The following is a 21,887-nucleotide window of genomic DNA, read 5'->3' on the forward strand; positions in this document are numbered from 1 at the left end:
TCATTGTAGCAAATAGAGAAAAATATGCTGTTTCTTAACTTTTTTTTTTCCCCAGCCATTGAAAGTGTGGACATTAGAAATATGTTCTTTACACTTTCCTTGAAGTTATTGTGAAATAGTATTGAGATATAATGCAGAATAAGTATTCTTCCCTTTCTGTATATTGAATAGAGTATGTCTAAATGTTCTTTTTATTTTTTTTATTTTTTTTGCATTTGTAAGAAATTCCCAGCTTTGGTTCTGTGTCAAAGACTATGAATACTGTTCATATAATAATGGTTATTATGGTATAAGGGTATATTATGGTAATAGTATTATATTATAATACACCCTCCTAGGGTATACTTTAATTTTTTGAAGTACTATTATTTGTAGTAATAATTTGCATTAACCTAACATAAAGCTAAAACTGTTGTTAAAAAAAAATAGTTAAAGTAATGTAGAAACAATTAAAATGAACCACAGTGATTTTAGAATTTAAGCCAGTTTCAGTGAACTTTTCCTTTTAAATGAAAGCTTCTATAGCTTGTCCAGAATCGTCCTTAGGAAATGAACATAGATTGTGCATCTTGATTATAGGGGTTTTGGATCTTGTGTTTTGTGTTGGGTGTTGAAGCAACCTTTTTCTCCGTAGGAGGATTTGCTTTTGTTCAGGGACAAAGCACTAACATTTTGCTTGGTGTTTGGATGTGCCTTAACAGGGAATGAAAAGATGTGAAATAAAAAGACGATTCTTAATTTTGTCTCTTAGCTATCACTTGGTTCTTACTAGTTGTTAGTAAGAGGAGAGTAAGATTTCTGGATGTTATCATTCGTAAAAATTTATTTGGATTAAAAATGGTGACTGGAGAAATGAATTTTAAATGGTAGAAAGCCCACTGGGTCCTGTTAAGCTGATGAATAACACCTCTGATGAAACCTTCCATCTGCAAATTGCTGGAGGCTGGAAGGGTATCCTGTAGAAGTACTGTTTGCTTACGCTGGTGCTTGTTTTTTTTTGCCCTCTGTCGGAAGGAGGAACCTCCTTACAGTTGCTTTTTTTTTATCTGCTGTATTTATTATGTTCTAATGTGGTGTGTGTCTGTGTACCTCAATGGTTAAGTCATTGCTTTTATTTTGGCATATTAGTTTGTTTCTCCAAATTGCCTGTGCACAATCTGTGAACTGTGGTTAATTTTGTGTGATTTTTTAATCGAATAAGTAAATTAATTTGAATAATTAGTTAAAATTGTTTCTGCAAACAAACTTTATATTTCACAGCTCTGCTGCCTTGCTGGTGACTGAGTTTTAGTTCGGAAAGGTGGAAATTTTACCAACATCTACTACTTGGATACATATTTGTATTTAATTTTCTGTGATAGTGCTTATCATAAATATATTTTTACATATTTTTATTTCAAGTACCTCTAGGTCACATAGGTGCCCCAAAGAAAAAGCTTTCATTATTAATAAATAAATCTGTTATCCAGAATGAACTCATTCTCTAAACACAGCTCCTTTCTAAGATTCCCAGGTGACATAAGGGTAGCTTTTCTTCTTAAGTGAGATCATCATTGCAGGCAGTCAAATGTGGTTTCTCAAGCAGTCGGCAGAATTTCATATCGAAGTTACTGTCTTATATATATTCTAATTATTGAATGCATAACATGCTTCATTATTTCTTGCTCAAAAAAGCAAGAAAATGAAAATGGAGAGTATTAATTGTTCATTATTTCTTGCTTTATCTTCAATTCTTAATTCATCACCTGCCCAACTATTGAATGCCATCCTATTTCTTAGTCTCAGTCACGTGCATCAGAACTGTAGTGCCGTCAACCCATTCCCCAGATTTGAGTGAGACTGTTAGAACTGTGTAGAGTATCAGTGATGAGAGCTGGGAAGCAAGTGAGCATGTTTAGTTGCTATCTTACTAATAAATAAACTTGCCTGAATTGAGTTCATAATAGTTTTTTTCATTTTATTTCTTGAACACTGGCTAGTATCTTCCTTCGAGGAACTGATGATGGCTGTTATAGTGAAGTCTGATTTCTTTCTCTTCAGTTCTGTAGCTTTGATCTTTGTTACACTTTTTGCACGCTGTATTACCTGAAATTACAATCATGTTTAGTGAATATGAAATACAACGAAAACTACACGCATGGTTTTTAACACACAAACTTTAGGCAGTAATGGAGGAAAACGTCTGAAATCCCATGAAGTCAGTAGATTTCTTCTTTGATGCTGTGTTATGCAGTGTATTATTATGGTTGGAAAGAACTCCTAAGTGATTGTTTTAGATTTTATGGCTTTTTTCAGAAAAGTGGTAAACTTATACTGAAAATCAACAATTTAAAAGCATTTAAAATATTTTTCTAGTATTATTCTGTAAGTAAGAAGAATAAATTTGCCTAGTGGCATCTAGCTACCAACTCACCATAGATTTTTGTCTGCAGCTACTATTTCTGTTGTGTATGGTATTTGAATATGTGTTAAGTTTGAAGTATCAAATGTTAAGCTCTTATGTATCTCTCTGTGTTCCCTGCTGTGAATATCTCAGACTTAATACCTGATCTAAATTCTGCTAAGGACAAGGGAATTTTTGGGGGTAACTTCAACAGTCTACTGAAGTACTTACAAATTTTTGTTAATCTGCAATCTTTTGAAGGGTTAGATAAGACACACATCTTTTGCATAATACTGTTATCTAAAATTGCATTATTTTATTAATAATACACCTGTTATGTATCTTTTTCAGGGTATTGAGGAATGGAATATTGCTCATCTTAATACAATATTGGATGTTGTAGGAGAAGACTGTGGAATTTCTATTGAGGGTGTAAATACCCCATATTTGTATTTTGGCATGTGGAAAACAACATTTGCTTGGCACACTGAAGATATGGATCTCTACAGCATTAATTATCTCCATTTTGGGGAGCCGAAGTCATGGCAAGTTTGAATTTTTCTAGAAGTTTGTCTCTTTGTTTCGGCTGACTAAAACAAACAGTTGGGGTGCAGTTGCTTCACAATGATGAACTTTACTCAAAAGCCAGGACAGCATTCTTAGCTAAGAAAAACAATGAAATGGGAAGTCTGTGAGATAAAGAAGATTACAGTAATGTACTCTTCTATTTTAAAGAACAAGGCTATTAAGTATATAGAGTTTATGTGAGTTCAAAAGAAATAGGTTGTAGTGGTTCAGTTTGAGAAGTTTAGAGTTGACAAATCCAAGGCCATTTGAGAGAGCTCTTGTAAGACCTCTTTGGAATCAGTTTCTTTGGTTCAGTTTGTTTAGGTTGACTTGTCTTTTGGGACTGCTTACAGGTTTTTGTATTAAACGTGCATTTAAGTTGCTTTTTTTTTGTATCAGAATCTTACTATTCACTGTTACTCAGGCCCAGCAGCAAAGGAGATTCAGCATTGACAGTTCCTGAATAGGAAGTTTCTGCTTTACTTTCCACTTCAGATTTTTAATTGAAGAGCCTTTTGTTTGAAGGAGTGATAATAAAGCAAATATACATGTAGACTGTGTTACATGTCTCTCTTAAATCACAAGCGAGAAATTCTTTCCTACTGATAGTAAGACTTTTTTTTTCTCTCCTCAAAATACCTGTACAAGGAACAAAAAATCATTAGAAAGATACACAGAAAATATGCTTAGATAGATTCTGGCACCTTGTAATCATCCAAACTAAATCGAAGAATGTGTAGCTGGTATTTCTTGAAGACATTATTGAATATTCTTATATCTGTTCAAAAGACAAAAATAACTAGTTATTTAAACTGTAAACTAGAAAATGCTGTATCTCTTAATACAGGTTCTAAATTGTTCCTCTGCTGGATCTCTGTTCTCTGTTTTGTCTTTACCTTTCTTGTACAACTGGTCTCATGTTTTGACAGAGGAGATAATCAACACCTGTTGAAGTAATAGATTTGTATGTTTCGGATCAATTAATTTAATTTTTTTTGAAATGACTATTTGATAGTTTGCCACATACTAAGAAAGTCTTTTCAGCCACAAGAATTATAACTGTGTTAAAAATAAGACAGATTTAACTAAATCATTGTGATTGTGTAAAAAATTATTTCGATTCTGAAGAATGTTAGAAGTACTGCTTAAAGAAATCTTCACTGCATATTGTAAAATTCCAAGTAGTAGAGACATTTTCTTAAATCTTGAAATCTATAAACACAAGAGATAAGAACTAAGAAGATGTGATTTGATAATATAAGTGCTTTTCTAGTTTATAGATATTTGTTTACAGTTCCAAATGAACAAAGTCATTAGACAATGACTGTTTCAGATTTTGCTTTCAGATTTTCAGATTCAAATGTTGCATTAAAGTTCAGTGACAGTTTTAATCAGTTAGAGGTTTTTTTATTTATTGTTAAATACTTGCTGGAGGAACGCTGCAATAATTTATACTCATGCTGTTACTGTATTTAAATGTACTTGTGTTAACATGATTTTAGTGTGTTACTTCAAAGAAGTGAAGGAGTTGTAGCTTAGGATACAGATTTTACACGTTCTTTTAAAATTAAAGCTCAGTGAGCTGACATGTGCTTTCTTAAGGAAACCAAATGAAACCTTAGTTTCATTCAGTATTTTATTAAGAAGCGTTCTAGGTAGCATGTTTTCTCTGAATTCTGAGAATAGCTTCTGCCTGAAAGCCCAAATGAGATTGTGCAGGCAGCTGCTAAATCTGACTGCTGGGATTGTCTTTATGGATTTTGGAGCTTTCTCCAATAGTTAGGTGTGGATCAACTTCCATTTCTTCTTATTGTCTGTGCGCTTTCACCAAGAGGCATGCAAACAAGTTCATATCATGTAGTGTATACTGATCCCTTCGTTGATGGCTTCATTTGAAATACAGGAAGTGTGTCAGGTAACCATTACCAAAGTCAGGATTATGGTTGTTTTTCTGTCTACTTATTTATTAATCTGTGTAATTTGTATGCCTGCTTTATAGGTTACATTTTACTTGCAGGGAAGTGCTAAGGATAGGCAATAATTTGAGAGGAAAAAATGAATTAATAAAATTCAGAAGCTTTGAAATAGAACAGTGTGAGGGGAGAAGAGAAGGATATTGTGAGGAAAGATTTGAGAGAAAGTGGAAAGTGTCTACTGTAATTGCTTGCTGCCAGGCAGAATTTTTGCTGCAACTTTTCCTTTGTCTTTTTTGTTTGTTTGTTTGTTTCTGAGGGGAAAGAAATCTTGAAGACGCTACCTCATTTAACATCACTGTTTATTATGAGAACAGTCTTATTACCAAGAATAACCATTGGCATGTTATACATAATTTGTTGTTTCAGTTTGTTGTTTGTGTGATTCATTATGGTATCTCAGAGCTGTGTATTCACACTGGAATTTTCTTCACTCTGCCATTTGTTGTTAAGTATATTCATTTTCTTCTGTTGTAATTGTTATTTCAGATTTATAGGCCTTGACTGAAGATTTGTTTTTTATTTAATGTAATAGTTTGAAGAATTTGACGTATTCAAATATTGAGCTGATCTTTGATATTAATGTCTCACCTAAAACAGTTGTTAGTTAGTAGTAAAATTGGTATGCCTATTGGTAGGCGTACTATATCTGTGCATAAAATAGTGCTTCAGTTTGCAGTATAAATTATAAATGACAAAAATCATTAAGCTATTTGCATTTTGGAAATTATTTCTTGCTGTATTAAGTGTCTAAAAGCAGTGCTTACTCTTGATGCTATTTACCTGACTAATATAAAAAAGTGTGGTGTAAATAGGATTTTTTTTTGCCTTTTTAAAGGTTGGAATGACAACGTTCTTGAAGAATAATAATAACGTACATGCAAAAATGATTATTAAACAGGCACTTTCATGGCACTGTGGAAATTTCAAACATTAAAATAATTGGAGTTACTCTTTTCTTAAGTAAGAGAAACAGGACAACACGTTTAGTTTTTTGTTTTAGAAAGTAGCATTTTTAAAATCGTGCCCATTTTGTTCCCCTTTTGAATCTGACGGTAGGTGGAGATTTTAATTCTTTTCCACATGAAGAATTACAATTTGTTCTTATTTTTAAAAGGAGGAGAGTATAAACTTGTGGTGTAATTCAGACAGATTGTATGTATTAATCTGTGATGTTTTCTATGACATTCCATTTGGTCTTCACTTCTGGGCCTAGAAATGAGAAGAGACAATACATTATTTAAAAAAAAAAAAGAAAATTGCTTAGTTATGCAGTTCATACATAGCAGAACACCTTGCAAGGATTATCGGTCATAAAATTAAGATGAATGTGCGCAACAGAAATGGAAGATTTTTAGTGACAATGTCAAGAAAAGGACTGGATTCTTAAGGAGATTCCTTAGCCAAAATTAGATTAAGTATCACTAATGTAAGGGAAGTAGTGAGAAATGAATCTGTGACGACGCTCAAAGCATGTGAGTTAGGTTTAGGAATTCTGGTTTGGGCTGCTCAGTGGTTCTGGGATGTTGAGAACACTGATCTCAAGATTGCCTTAAATTCTTTCATGGTCAACCTTACTGTTGCCCCTTGACTGCTGTAGATATTACTCTGTTTTTACAGATTTGCTAGTGTTGAATGTGTACCAGTATCTGTTATATCTGCCTTTATGGAGCGGGAAAGTGAGGAAATGTTGTTCCATGGTATGGGTTATGAAACACATTAAAACATGATTTAACATGAAAGCTTTCAGATTTTGAATATCAGGGGATATTCAAAAAGGGATAGTGATGGAGTTGCAAGTGTCGTGGAATAAAAGGGGTGGTGTTTTGATATTAATACAGGGAAAATTGTAGTCAAAAATGGTATAGAAGGGAAGGCATAGTCAGACTAGTACTAATGCTACAGATAGAGTCTCTTTTAAGCTGGATTTGACAGTGTCTTCTAGAGTATCATAAATAGGATTTTCAGTGTGATCAGCAGATGACGAAGACTGGTGAAAATTGGGCCAGGTGAAACAAAGTTCAGCATGGGTGGAAGAGTGCTGCTAACCTTTTGCAAGTCGTGCGTACCATTTACGGAACTGACATGTTTCCTATTTATGTTCTATGTCTCAGAAAAGTAACGGATAAGATTATAGTGATGTGCAAATATTTTAATGCGAAAAGTGGGAGTAATCTGCAAAACCTTCCCTGGTAGATGGGAAGGCGGTTATGATCAAGCGAGGAGAGGATCAGCCACATTTACTTCATGCTAAAAATTATCAGAGAAGGAGTAGAAATAAGACTATCAGGAATCACAGAGATGGCTATAATTAGAACAGAAATTCTGACTGTAAAAAGGTAGCTGTAATCTGTCAAGCTTGTCAGCACTGTTTCTGTGCTTGAAACTGACCACGTATTTGGAAGCTAGGATGTTCTCCATGAAAGTGCAGGTATTTCTTTCTAGTTTCTATCTAATTCTGTCTAAAGATGAGGAGAGGCTGAGAGAGCTGGGATTGTTCAGCTTGGAGAAGAAGAGGCTTGAATAAGAAGAGGGGTGGATCTCGTTAATGTACATAGGTTGCTTTAAAAGTAATGCCTCCTATTTATTTCAATGGAAACTACAACAGGTACAAAGAGCACAATAGTGCTATTTGGTAGAGCAAGTTCTGAGCTACAAAAGACTAGTTTTAAACATTGTCACCAGCATTAGCTATGCTCTTTCACCAGTGATGAACAAGAACCTGCATGCCACGCTTGTAAAAATCTGCGCCAGTGGAGGTGACCCACTGTCACTGTCACCACTGCTAAAACACACCACCCACCGCCTCACTGTGCTCACATTCACTGTTTGTTCTTTATAAATGTTTAGCAAGCATTGATGAATGTCAGTGGGTGCAGTGCCATTTTTTCCACGTGAAGGAGTTCAGTAACATACCTTTGTTTCATACCAGAAAAGCTTAATCAACCAACAGAAGAAAGTGCAAGAAGGCAATTCAGGCAGGCTGGTAATAACGGACAAGGAGAAAGCTGACGTACTCGATGACTTTTCTTGCCTCAGTCTTCACTGGGTGCCACTCTTACGCACAGCCTTCAAGCATATGGCTCAGAAGGTGGGAACTGGAGGAGCAATGTACTTCCCACTGCAAGTGAAGATCAAGTTTGCACCCACCTGAGGAACCTGAACATCCCTAAGTCTCTGGGTCCTGATGACATGCATTGCAGAATCCTGAGGGAACTGGCTGATGAAGTTGCCAAGCCTTTCTTAATGGCATTGGAAAAGTTGTAGCAGTTAGGAGAAGTCTCTGGTGACTGGAAAAGAGCACTGTCATACCCATGTTTAAGAAGAGTAGAAAGGATGGCTCAGGAACTCTCAGCCTGTTAGCTTCATTTCTGTACTGGAGAAGATCATGGAGCAGATGATCCTGGAAGCTGTGCTAAGGCACATGGAAGGGAGGGAGGTGATATGAGATAACTAGCATAGCTCCACCAAGGGCAAGTCCTGCCTGACCAATCTTGTGGCCTTCTATGATGGCATAACTGCATCAGAGGTCAGGGGAGGAGCCACTAATGTCATCTGTCTAGACTTCAGTAAGGCCTTTCACACAGTCCCCCGTAACATCCTTTTTTCTAAATCTGAAAGATACGGATTTGATGGGTGGACCGTTCAGCGGGTGAGGAGCTGGTTACAAGTTTGCACCCAGAGAGTAGTGGTCAATGTCCAGATGGAAATGAGTGAAGAGTGGTGTCCCTCAGGGGTTGGTGCTGGAACCAGTGCTCTTTAATATTCTCATCAGTGACATCGATGGTGGGATTGAGTGCACTCTCAGCAGGTTTTCAGATGATACCGAGCTTTGTGGTGTGGTTGGTACGCCTGTGCGAGGGGATGCCATCCAGAAGGACCAAGACAGGCTTGAGCGGTGGGCCCAGGAGAGCGTCACTGGATTCAGCAAATCCAAGTGCAGGGTCTTGCACCTGGTCATGGCAGCCCCCACTATCATTACAAGCTGAGACATGAAAGGATTGAGCACAGCCCTGCCTAAAAGGACTTGGGAGTACTGGTGGATGGCAAATGGGACATGAGCCAGCAATGTGCCCTTGCAGCCCAGAAGGCCAATGTGAGCCCTGGCACACATTGTCCAGGGAGGTTGTGGAGTTTCCTCCTTGGAGATCTTCAGAAGCCTCCTGGATGTGATCCTAGGCACCATGCTCTGGATGTTCCTGTGGTAGGACCAGATGACCGTCAGGTGTTCCTTCCAATGTCAGTCATTCTGTGACTGTTGGGTACTTAATAATATTAATCTGATTTGTTAGAAATATGAACACTTCGAAAAATCAAAATTGGAGGAAGAGATACCTTCCTTACTCCCATGCAGAAACAAGTAAAGCAACTAAGCAGCTGTGGTGGTATTTTCCCATCTGTGGTAAATAACTCTCCATTGGAAGGTCAAGAATAAGCTGTGTTCTCTCTGACAAGCAGTTCTTGAGGTATTTTTGCCCAAGATCAAGCAGTTAGTAACAGCCATTTAGGTTTTAGAAAACGGTTATCGGTTCATTTTGTGTGTGCTCTCAGTGTACGATATTTGTTGCTTATATTTTAGTGATGCAGTGTATGTTAGAGAAGGAAATTTTCAAAAAGTAGCAACCAGTCTCCTGAGCTGCCTTGTCTGCTGATCTGTGGCTTTTGGTGTTTTTACTGATGGAAGGATCAGAGTACTGCAGATTCCACCTTTGTGGCTTCTCTTGAACTATGAGTTTGAAAATGGTACCACAGCAGTCATTCTGTACTAGAAAATGTAACTGCTTTGATTCTGATGTCTAGAACGATGTTACTCATGTGGCACGCATTTGTGTAATTAGTTCCTGGGGCATGATAAAAAAATAACCATAAATTTTCAGAAAGCTGACTAAATTTTAAACTTGGATCAGTTCTAGTGATGTTGTGGTGTAACTGTGTTTTTTTATATTCTTTAATACTTTTTTTCTGTGAAAATTTATGACACTGATTTTACAGATATAGATAGCTTTACATTTATTTTAATTTCATTAAAATGTTAAGGTTATTACATTTATAGCATTAAATAATTTGAGGTGCAAAAAAAGCATCTTTAGATTTAACTTCATGAACTGCTTTACCATATCTGTATTGTGGGCAAATCAAATTTTATTCAGTGTTGTGGTTTTTTTTCCTTCTGTCCTGGACAGTAGAGGAGATGCAAGGCAGCTCAAGTGTGGAAGTCAGTGTATGACTGACAGTTCATAGAATTTTGTGCTGATCCTTGCAGTACTGACTCATCTCTTTGTCTGTCTAACCCTATACATTTTTTTTATGACAAGTGGAGGTCTCATTTTCTCTTGGAAACTAGGTACTTGGCATTTCATAGTTATTGTTCTCAGAAGCTATTAGAGCCTGCATTTTCCATCTTGGAAATGATGCTAAGGAGTCCTTGGAAAAAGAAAAGCAACGTATATTTCAGAGATCTTTGTATTAGTGTCTATAGCATCACTAAGCTCCGCTGCTTTCCATGTTGTGAAAGTAAAATTCACCTCCTGTGGAAACGCACTAAATTGAAAGTGTGACTCATTCCAGCAGGATATCCTTGGCTGTCACACAGTGACAGCTATGCGATTCATAGAACTTGGAACAGGTATTAGTGACTTTTGTCATTCGCAGCCGGTGAAGACAAATTATCCTTTTTCTTCTTTCTGATACGGATTCCTAGAGTGAGGACTTAGATTTTAGTTTGTATCTTGAATTCTTCATTAAGCTAGGATTTTAATGGTGAAAAACTTGGAGATAGAAGCTTTTTGTAGAGGTAGAATGAATGCTGGTGGGTGCAGAACATTTGAAGTTTTAATAGATTGTGTATGTCAGACTGAAAAGTTTTTGAAGCTCCAAAGCAATGCAGCTTAAGACAACATTATTAAGAATTTTGACTTCTGATGACTATTTTGTTCGTATTAAACACTGCTTATGTGAAAACTGATGAAATACTGTCATGCTTTTCTGCTTAATTAAAGACATTATAGATGGATATGTAAGTACATATCATGCCTCTGGAGTGAATTAAGGAAAAACATAATTCTGATACAGATAGGAAATAGGATCAGTGTATTTGTTTCTAGCTCTAGAACTAGATTATGTAGGATGTTTTAAAAAATTGTATGCTGAATTTTGCTTCAGGAAGCACACTTATGTTAATGTTACTTTACACTTCATTTTTCTAAATTAATATTCTGATATTACTGTGTTAAAAACATGGCAGTTTTCTAACTTAACAAAGAAACTGTAACGCTGAATTATTGTTTGAATTCAGTTGATGTTAAATTGGACGCAGTAGAATAATAACAATCAATGTTCTCAATGTAAAGACATTTTAATTGCATATAACTGCATTTGTTTAATTTTATTAACGTAGTTCAGGCGATTTACAACTGGAGTTATGGAAATTCAGATTGTTTTGTGTCATATTTAGTGGCTTCTTGGAAATTTTTCCCAGTAGAATGTGGGAGAGCATTTCAGACAGTGGAAAAGAAATGGGCTAATCATTTCTTCCCTGGTTGTTCAGGGATATTAGGAAGAATATCTTCTCAGAAAGAGCGGTTAGACATCACCACAGGTTGCCCAGGGAGGTGGTGAAGTCATTGTCCCTGGAGGTGTTTAAGGAAAGGGTAGTTGTAGCGCTTAGGGACATGATTTAACGTGCAGTACTGGTGGTAGGTGGACAGTTAGACTAGATGATCTTCCAGGTCTTTTCCAACCTTTTATGATTCTGTGATATTACTCTTTAAAAATCTTCAGATATTTGTTACGTTATTGTTGAAGGACTTGGTAGCTTTGGGCTGGGTTTGTTTGGTTTCAATCCTGTCTTTGTAAGAAGGTTTGGTAGCTTTTAATGTGCAAACTCTCTTGACTTTTTAAAATGAAATTATATATCTTTTAAATTATTCCTGGGAATTACAATTGATTAATTTTATAGTGTGGTCCAGATTTTTATTATTATTATTATTATGAGGTATATCCCAAAGAAGAATGTGTGAAGGAAATGCTAGAATTACTTAAATAGTGTATTCGTAACTATAACTTGGGAAGCAACTACGTAAGAACAGGGTGTCTTCTCTGTGAATACCTGGAGCTGACTCAGCAAGGAGCTGTGGAGACATGGGGTGTGGTACCGTGCTTAACTTGCAAGCTGTTCATCCTAGAAAGCTGTTCAGAACCCTGAAATTACTGTTTTGGCTCTGCATACTATGGATGGGTGAAACTAGGTGCTCTATAATGGAGTACGTTGTGATGGACATGATGAGTGGAGAACTGCCCAGTCAAGACAATAGGCAAAAGAGGGGAAGATTTAAAATTTTGTGGTTTAATCATACGGTAGGAACTGGAATGTGGATATATGTTTTTTTTCTGAAGTTATGTTCTTAAGTCATCACTAAAAAGCAGGGTAGTTATTCAACGAAGTTGAGGTAGTCCCCCTGTATAAATGTGCATTCTGGCTGCTACCAAGAATGTAATATTATTTCTGTTCCCTTTATATCTTCAGGTAGCCTGTCAACCCTGTATCTCCCCAAACTATACCTTAATAGTTACGTTATGGGAATTTATTTTTCACTGTCCCATGTTACAAGTGATGTTGGAGCAGATAAGGAAGATGGAGGAAGGAAGATTTCTTTGTATAGAAGATGAGAAATCTGGCATTTCTAATGTCTGCTTCCTGAAGGTTTCTTTAATCTCCACTAACTGGTCATGAGGTAAAATGATAAATAGTAAGACTAGGGAACAGTATTAAGACTTTCTGTGAGCTTTATTATTTTTTCTGTTGAACTCTCTACTGTGGAGGAGAAGAAAAAAGAGGTATGAATATGTATTTATCCCTCTAAACAAGTGATTCTTCTGAGGCTGTCTCAGACTGCAGTGTGTACTTTGGAGGCGTTAGAAGGCTTTTACAAGGCATCAGGCTGATATGAAGGAATCATTTAAGGAATGTTGATATATTAATGTCAGAAACTGACGCAGCAACAGTATTAGAAATAATGCAGTCTTAAGTTGTGTACAGTGATTTTACCCTAATTGAACTTAAATGGCCTTCGGGAGTTTGGAAGCTTGACTTTCTGACACAAGTATGCAGATATGGAAGAGATATTGAGTAAAAAATTTTTAAAACTCAAATGCTGTAATAATGCTGTTTCCAATATTTTTCCCCTGTAATTACATTAATGTAATGATATTTATTATCATAACTCATTTTGGCTTTTTTTCTCTGTCATTTCCTCTGCCTCATTTTAATATAAGTATGGAAAGTTAATTTTACTGTGACCTGAACTTATTACCAGGAAAGTCAGATGGTTATCCTGTAAGTGAAAGTGGGGAAAGAACATGAACTTAATGCAAAAGTCACAAAATTATTGATGAATGATGCAATTGTGCCTTAAAGTTATTTAAAAATATCTGTTGTTCGTTCACATAAATGATTTTAGTCCTATTTTCCGTAAGCACTTTTAATGTAGCAGAACTATTTTATGTTGCCTGATGTTTTTGCTGCAGTCTCTCAAATGGAAATTTAAAAAGTAAATATTGCTGTGGAGAGATGATATTAGCTTGCTTTGTGTTTTCTCAGATGTGTATTAGTTATTTTTTTCTTCTGAAGGCTGCAGTTTTCATGTATGTTTTCCTTTGAGTTAAGCAGTTTCATCTGAGGTCCACATGCTTTTGGTTAGTTTGTTGAAATGAGCTGTGCTGAAGTTTCCATTTCTGACTTAAAGGAAGATTAAAGGAAATGGAAATTTTCTTCGGTGTGTTGTTATAGAGACCTGCAACATCCAAATGTTCCTAGTAAAACTGAGCTTGAGTAAAACACATATTTCGTTTTCCCTTGCAGTGAATTCTTTACCATACAAGGAGAAACTGTTTTCCTATAATGAAGTAGCAGTTATGTATTGCTACAGGGAAAATTCACTCTGATCGAACAGTAAATGTGAAGGAAACAGTACCTTGAAGGTTATTTACATTTTGCATCTGAGTGTGTAAAAACAATAGTAACCAACATAGTTATTAAATTTAAGCAGGCTGTGCATTGCCGTTTTCAGCTGAGTTTGCAGGACATTGGTTTTTTCATATCATAGTCAACTATCTTTATTTGTCAGCAAACATATTTTCTAAGCTAAGGGACTGAGTGATCACAGGGACCAGGCTGTAGTTTGTTACTGTCTCCCCTGAGGAAGATAGATGGGACAGTGAGCTTGCATTATCAGTGGTTTATGGATAAGCAGTGAATGTTACTCCATAAGACTGAGATTTATTTAGCAAAAACACAGACTTTTCTTTAAAAAGAACGTTCATATATTTTTCCTGTCCCTAAATATTCAGTGTTGCTGGGGAAAATTGAAATGGTATTACTGACGTTGTTCCATTTGTTTAGTGGGATACAGTCAAATCTGTTCCAGGTCAGCTCAAAACAGTGTCTCTTACCTGTGTATTTAAAGTGATGAAGTGTTTTGCGTTACGAGATCCAGAAATCTGCCAAAGATCTTACGTAACCTAAAGAGACTGTGAGGGAACGTTTGTGTTTTTTTTTTTTTTTTCCTTTTTACACTGACTTAATGATCTGAGAATGAATTTGGGAGTTTTTTGTTTAATGTTTGATATGGTAGACCAAGAATCCAGTTAAATTTGTATCACTGTACTTCGATTGGTATCCAAGACAGGCACATGTGTTTAAAAAGGCACAGTTTTCTAATAAATGGTGTTTGGAACGAAGGAGAGGCATTACTCCATTGTGCCTGGAGAGTGAATGTGGGGCTCCTAATGATACTACAAAGACAGCCTCCTTTTCTTGATCGCTTAACCAAGGGCAATAGCAACAGAAGGGAGAAATGAAGGATCAAGGGTTGGGTGTTACTGGGTTTACTAGAAGAGGTCCATGGTGAAAACCACCAACTTAGGTTTAATTAATCATTGATTGATAATTTTATATTCACTAAATACATAGAAGTAGCTCAGTTAAATCACATGTCCCCATATATCTTTCTGATAGCTTAATAGATACTGTATAACTTAATGAGACCTGAGTTTTCAGGTTTTGTCTTTTTGTACTACTGATAATTACTTAACATATATGCCGGTACAGATAGAGGTGTATGGCTGTGTATTATCACAAAAACAGTCTATTGCACTTTCAGAAGAACAACTTTTAGAAGTAAACCCAGTCCACTTAGAGACAAGAAGAACAAAGGAAAGTCTCTAGCTTGTCTTTTTTTTTTTCTTATACATGAATACTGTCTCTTTTGGAGTTAGGTGTTTGATGGCATAGAGTGCAATAGAAAATGCTGTATGTACCTGCATATCTCCTCTGAGGTGTGAAAGTTAAAATTGTGTTTTAGATTATTATGTGTGCGCTGATGCACATTTAATCTGTGGTGGAGAGCAGACATAATTCAGAAGTACAAGTGGGGAGAAACAATTTTGGAAAGACAAAATTCTGATGAAAACTGCATGTAATGAGCAGAGTTAAGCTGAAAGTCTCTTTGTTTAGTAGCATGTGGAGCCAGTTGTCTGTAGTCATGGGCTTTGTTAAACTTGATCTATTTAGAGCACGGACTGTTGTGCTGGAATAGTCTTGCTTCTGTGCAGCAGTTTCAGTTGTAATAGTTAAAAATTGTGTGTGCATTAGGTGCAAATGAAAGCTTGAGATAGAGGGATGTTGTGGCAAGTGAGGGGCTGTGAATGGCTCTTGTGATTGTGGGTTTGGACTATTCTAAGTATGCATTTTCCCTTTTCTGAACTGTGTAATTATTATTATTTTTTTTTTTACAAATAACTGATTCAGTGTTAAAATATTGAACTTAAATGAAAGCCAATTATATCACGTGCTGAAGGTGTTAAAGTCAAAAGTAAAGCCTAATGCATAGATGTACTCATGGCATATCTATGGAGTGCAGTAAATCTGTGAAGAACAAGGTTATGTGTTTACTTAGGTTACACTTGCTTTATGCTCTTACTGATTTGTTGCAAATTGCTTATGGAATTACATAAAAATATTTTATTGTAGGAGCAGAGTGTCTCCAAGATCTGCACAATTTCTGAATTTTTAGGAAATGTATTTATTAAGAGTTTAAAAACGTGTTAATTGCAATGAGTAATGAAGACAAGTAGCCTCTCATTCCACAGCATTGACAGTAAGAAAAAAATACAAGAGACATTTAATACTCATATTTTTCTTTAACTTTTGTGAAATACATTAAAAAGCAAAGAAATTAAACCTGTAGGAATTGTATTTAATTTGTTGTATGTATTTTTGTTTCACTTGGAAAATGAAAATGCATCTTTTTAAATTGGAGTTATGAATGTCAATATGCATGATTTTAAATGGTAATACAATTTTGAGCTGTATATTATTGTGTTTAAACTAGAAGTTAGTTAAAATTGTTTCTCGGAATACCCTAATCTGTACCTTTTCCTCAGAAAATAATATATTATGAAGGCTGTTCCAAAAATAATGCCTGCTATTTTATAATGTTGGCCTATGATGTCAGAAGCGGATGTTGGTGATTTTGCAGTAGAGGTTGAACCTTCCCACCAAGATTCTGTTCCATTTTGTTGCTGTGCGACAGATGGCAGCAGAGGGGCACTGACAAAATGGTGTCTGACTTGGAGGTGCGGATGGAGAAAAGGTGTATTCACTGAATTCCTCCATGGGGAAAAAATGGCACCCACTGATATTCGTTGATGCCTGCTGAACACTTCTGGAGACCGAGCAGTGGATGTGAGCACAGTGAGGTGTGTTTCAGCAGTGGTGACAGCAACAGTGGGTCACCTCTGCTGGTACAGATTTTTACAAGCTTGGCATGCAGGCTCTTATTCATCACTAGAGAAAATGCGTAACTCATGGTGGTGACTGTGTTGAAGAACAGTGTTTTGTAGCTGAGGAAGTGCTCTTTGAAATAGTGTTACCGTGCTCTTTAAATCTGTTGTCATTTCCATGGAAATAAATAGGTAGGCATTACTTTTGGATCGACCTATGTATTTTTTCTGTGTAATTTTTCACTTGTTAATCTTCTTATTTTCTGTACTTAAGGTATTAATTATATGTAAAATGTATGTTTTGTGTAGTAGTTATATCTTTAAACATATACTCCTTTTCTTCACATGAACTTTAGGTACGCTATTCCTCCAGAACATGGGAAACGGCTCGAACGACTGGCTCAAGGTAATATTTTCAGTGTTTCTGTATGTGAGATGTTTAAAGGAAGAGCCTCCAGCAAATTGAAAAATGTTGTCCTCTACTGACCTACTGTGCTTTATTAGTTCTTAATATTGTATGACTTTTATGTTTGCAAGCCAGGAACGCCTTTTAATACCCTGTAGAATTTTAAAGACACAAAATAAGCCTTTTTCTTCGTACTTTATTTTGTAGTGGCATTTTTAGGTTGGTCATGTTTATGAAAATAAGACAGTGTTTTGCCCTTTTTGTTCATTAGATTTTCATTGCTAATATCTTTGCCTTGTTCCGTGCCCTTACTTTTCCTTATCATAGTTTCTTGCCATCAGGAACTTTTGAATTTGTAGCCAATCTTAGTTAAATTTGATTCAAAGAAAGAAGTGTTGAGGGTAGCAGAGTTTCCTGAAGTTTTGTGGAAATGGAATGAAATGGCAGGGTAGAGAATGGAAACTTAGTACCTCTGAGGAGGGGGAGGCTCACAAAATTTACCAACTCTTAAATCGTAATTAACGGCAGCCTGCTGGCCAATGAGCAGTGTAATAATGTACATTAATTACCCAGAGCACGTACTGGCTTGTGCTCTCTGAAGATGCAAGGAACATCTTTTGAGGAGAAGCAAAGGATACTGTGAGGATGACATCTAAAGAATAAAGAAAGATAATTTATAGGAAAATGTTTCTTGCACAATAATTTGTTTTATTTTAAATAACACTACAGCTCTCCTCTTATTTCTGGATTGAGTAGTACATATGAGCAGAGGAATAATTAGGCATGTTTCTTGACCTGCAGCACGTTTTATAGCCTGCTATTAATGACATTATATAAGGAATACCACTGAAAGCTGATAATTAGATATTGTGTATCCAGACTGTCTTCTGAAAATGCTTGTTCATTTTCTTTTCATATCCATTTTATGTGCATATCTATGCATGGCAGTTTTTACGAGCAATTATTAAACTAATGATTGAGAACACTAATATCATGTGTATGACTGGGATGTGAAAATAAAGACATGAGCTCACAGGCTTAAAAATACAGATTAAAAAGGCAGATCTCAACCTGGATAATTATATTCACTATTTTGAAATTTTCTCATATGAAAACTGGGAGAGTTTCTGCCGAGAGTGTTGTCACTTATTCCTAATTTCCACATCTTTTTTATGACTTGCAAAGTATAAAACTCTTCTTGAGCATACGTTGAAGGTTTTGATTTTCACTGATTAACAGTTTGATGCATGTGGTAGACCAGGCAAGTGACACTGACTTACACTGTGATCGTTTAGTAATTATTTGTAAGATTTACAGAAAGCATAAATGAAATAGGATCAGGATATAAAAGGAAGTGAGAACTGGGAAGGTTCAGCGAGGGAACAGCAGGACTGGTGAAAGCTTTTTTTTTTTTTTTAAATAAGGGACAGTTAAACTATAACTTTTTATTCTGAAAAAGAGTAGAATAGAGGGAAAAGGTTTTGCTGAAGACCTGTGATGACTGGCATGGAAAAGGTGATTAAACAGTGATTGTCCTTCGGGTTTTCTAGAGCCTGAATGCAGAGTCTCTGCAGCATTTAAAAAAAAGTATATATGTGTTTGCATGGATTCAGGGGACGACTGAATGATGCTGATGAAGAAATCTGCTAAAGGATACAAAGGAGCTTTATCTGGCTTTGGAAATCTTTGATCCACACCTTGATTACTCAAAGGAAGCAAAGATTTGATGTATTTAAAGTCTTCTATACATTCACTTTTGATGCTTACTGGGAAGATGGTCTTTGTGTAGATAGAATTTTCACTTTATATGGTTGAGCTGCTCTCAACCATATTGTAGGATTTCACATTGACCATTTATAGCTGTGCAGCGTTTTAAAACTAACTCTTCAGGTTTAAGCATTCTATAAAATAGTGTGTGCCCAACTTTTCTTTTTTTGAGAGGAAGGAAAGAGAATGGGCAATTTCAGCAGCATTTGTTATCCCTTTCTAAGAAATAAGTGCAAGTGATGGGTGCCATTGTTTGGAGCAGACTGAAAAAACTTTTCTTTGACATACTGTAGCTTACTCATATATTGGGGTAACCTATACAAATTCAGGAACTAGGTAATTTTTGAGACAGGTGTTTTGCTACACTTTAAAAAAAGAAGTCCACATTTTCATGGGAACTTACAATGTTGCTTAGTGTAAATTTCTGTAATCTAGGAAGATACTGTGTTGGCAGATGATGTCCTGACATTTCTCAAGGCTCTTACTGCTGCTAATGGTGGCTTACTATGGTAAGAGCAGTGGGACACAGAACGTGGGGAAAAAGTGGAGATCTCCAGAAACATAGTATGTCAGAAGATTGTAGGACACGTGGTGTTTAGAACAGTCTCACCCAGTGCAGCAGTCTCACCCAGCAGTTCTTAGGACAAGAACTAGTAGAATTATGTAGGACAGGCAGAGTTCAGGCCTGAGGAACACTGGCTTACACATTTTTCCACAGATGGGAACAGTAAGCTAGCTATCCTTCATGATAGCTTTATTTAATGAAGCTGCCCAAACATGTCAGATCAGCATTTTCAGTGCACACCTGCATGGAAGTTGGCTGCTACTGCTAATAAGTCTATGATAGTACAAGTTACAAAGATGTGTGGTGAATACAAATCTGCTTTCCTTGCTGAGTCATGATACGTATGATCAAAACTTAATAATTTTTATTTCAGAACTGGGTTTTGAGTAGTGAGTAGCAAGTTCAACGTAGAGACAGGTATTGAACAGTGAAAGTAAAATTTCATATAGTTTTTTCATCTGTTATATTCAGGGAATGGAGGTAGATTTCTGTAGAAGAACTACATGCTCACACAAAGGTTTTTATTGTTACAGAAGACAGGTGCGTTAGTTTTGCAGACAGACATCTCTGACATATCCTGTTTTCAGTGTTTGACTTTAGTATTTCCTACTTTGTTTTTCTTTGAGTAGGCTGTTTTTATGGTATTTTTGGTCCAGCTAGTAGTGTGGAAGATACAGTTGTTGAACTTTATGCTCGCCTTGACATATTTTTCACTTATTTTTATTTGTAGTCTTCTGTTTCTCATGATTTCCTTGTTAAAGCAGGGTGAGACTTCTGTGGTTTTCTACTTTGCAACGGCTGCCTGCTAAAATATAGTCTGAATATTACAGTAAGGTATATTAAAAAGGTGAATATACAAAATAAGCTACATGGCAACAATTCACTTAATAGTAAATGTTAATAAAAGATAGCGTAAATGAGACTTAGAACTTAATTACACGTGTATTAAAAAATTTCAGTCATACTTTTACAGGAGTGTAACATATGAAGAAAAGTATTTTATGTAAGAAGGCTGACGGCTGACTAATTCTTACTGAATTAATTGAATGCTCCTACAGTAATAAAAATAATAAAATGTTACATTAAGTGTGGCAGGTTGTCTAAGTCAAGGCAACAGTTGATACATTAAAATTAAAGGAAGGCTAGAATATTTTCCATTAACTTGTCTACATGTCACAATTATCACACATGCCTTTTGTGCATGAATGCTTTCATCTTTGCTTTCCATTGAAATCTTGATTGACTGTGGCACCTACAAATATTTTATTTGAAATACATTAGACTTGAATCTAGTAAAGGCAACAATTTGATTTTGCCCTTCAGCTGCTTTCTCATTTATGTAAGTTTTTTTCAATTTTATGTGGACATAAATGTAATAAAAATCTGAAGTGAGCTGTTGCTGCAGTTTTTATACGTGTTACATTAATCTGTAATACTATGGTATTCGTAAGGATTTTTCATTTCACAGAATGAGTTAGAAAATAAAGAGAATAGAAGCACAATGGTGAATCATAAATGCCATTCTGAAGGATTTTCAAGTTCTTTTAATAGTTGACTTAATTGCAGGAATTATTTTAGAGAGCAAATGGCATTTATCTGGTATTCAGCTATGTTCAGGAAGAATCTAAAGTAAAATTTGACCTAAGTAAATAGTGATACTATAGAAAACTTTGTATGGTATGTGGTATTAATTAGTCCATTTCATGGAGAAGTCATTACCTGTTACATATGAAAATAAGCGTAAATAGTTGCTCAAATGAAAATTGATGTAGAGTTTGCATAACTAGTAAGAGTCTCAACTCTAAAAACTGCAGCTGTTGAGTAATTTAACTTTGTCTTAATTGATAGTTATGTGAGTCAAGTTAGGAAAGTCATATCTAAGAGATAATAAATGTAAGTCTATAACATTCATCTGGGTATAATAATACTAATATTTCACAGCACTTCATTTGTACTTTCTGCTTTATATAGTATACAAATTGACACTGTTTCTTTGTGAGAATGTTGCCATGAAGAATATTCTCCCAATTTCATTAATGTGCAGTACATAAAGTTAAATCAAATTAAGTCAGATCACTACAAATTCGCTTTAGTAAGTTATATTGTTTTTTTTTATACCTACAAAAATGTAGAAAATATACTAGAAAACTCAGTACTCCTTTTGTATTTGCCAGTGTTCCAAAAGGAAATCTTGTAAGCAGTGAATTGTGAGTATTTTGTATGTTCTGAAGTCCTTCAAATGAACATCTGTGGTTCACATAAGTTAAAAAATTACCTTCTTTTTGAGCTTTCTTCCTTAGTAGCATTAATTGGGATTGATTTTAATTACATGAAGTGAAATTAAAGATATTTTTAATTTAGGATGATATTTTCTGAAAGCTTTGCATTTTTATTTTCAGTTAATAAAGAAAACAAATATAGCACCTTTAATGTAAAATTTTGTGT

The 21,887-nt window shown here is 35.5% G+C and overlaps 1 protein-coding gene across 7 annotated transcripts in view; it reads left to right on the forward strand.

Moving 5' to 3' along the window:
• The window catches only part of KDM4C (lysine demethylase 4C), a 304,885-nt gene that overhangs the window by 49,327 nt on the left and 233,671 nt on the right, over positions 1-21,887 (forward strand). For all 7 annotated transcript variants that reach the window (XM_021380229.1, XM_021380224.1, XM_021380223.1 and 4 more), the window contains 2 exons: positions 2,735-2,928; positions 17,061-17,110. In XM_021380229.1, the coding sequence (XP_021235904.1) occupies positions 2,735-2,928; positions 17,061-17,110 (244 nt within the window). The remainder of the gene's footprint in view (positions 1-2,734; positions 2,929-17,060; positions 17,111-21,887) is intronic.

The sequence above is a fragment of the Numida meleagris genome, chromosome Z, assembly GCF_002078875.1.
Source record: "Numida meleagris isolate 19003 breed g44 Domestic line chromosome Z, NumMel1.0, whole genome shotgun sequence".
Classification (NCBI taxonomy): domain Eukaryota; kingdom Metazoa; phylum Chordata; class Aves; order Galliformes; family Numididae; genus Numida; species Numida meleagris.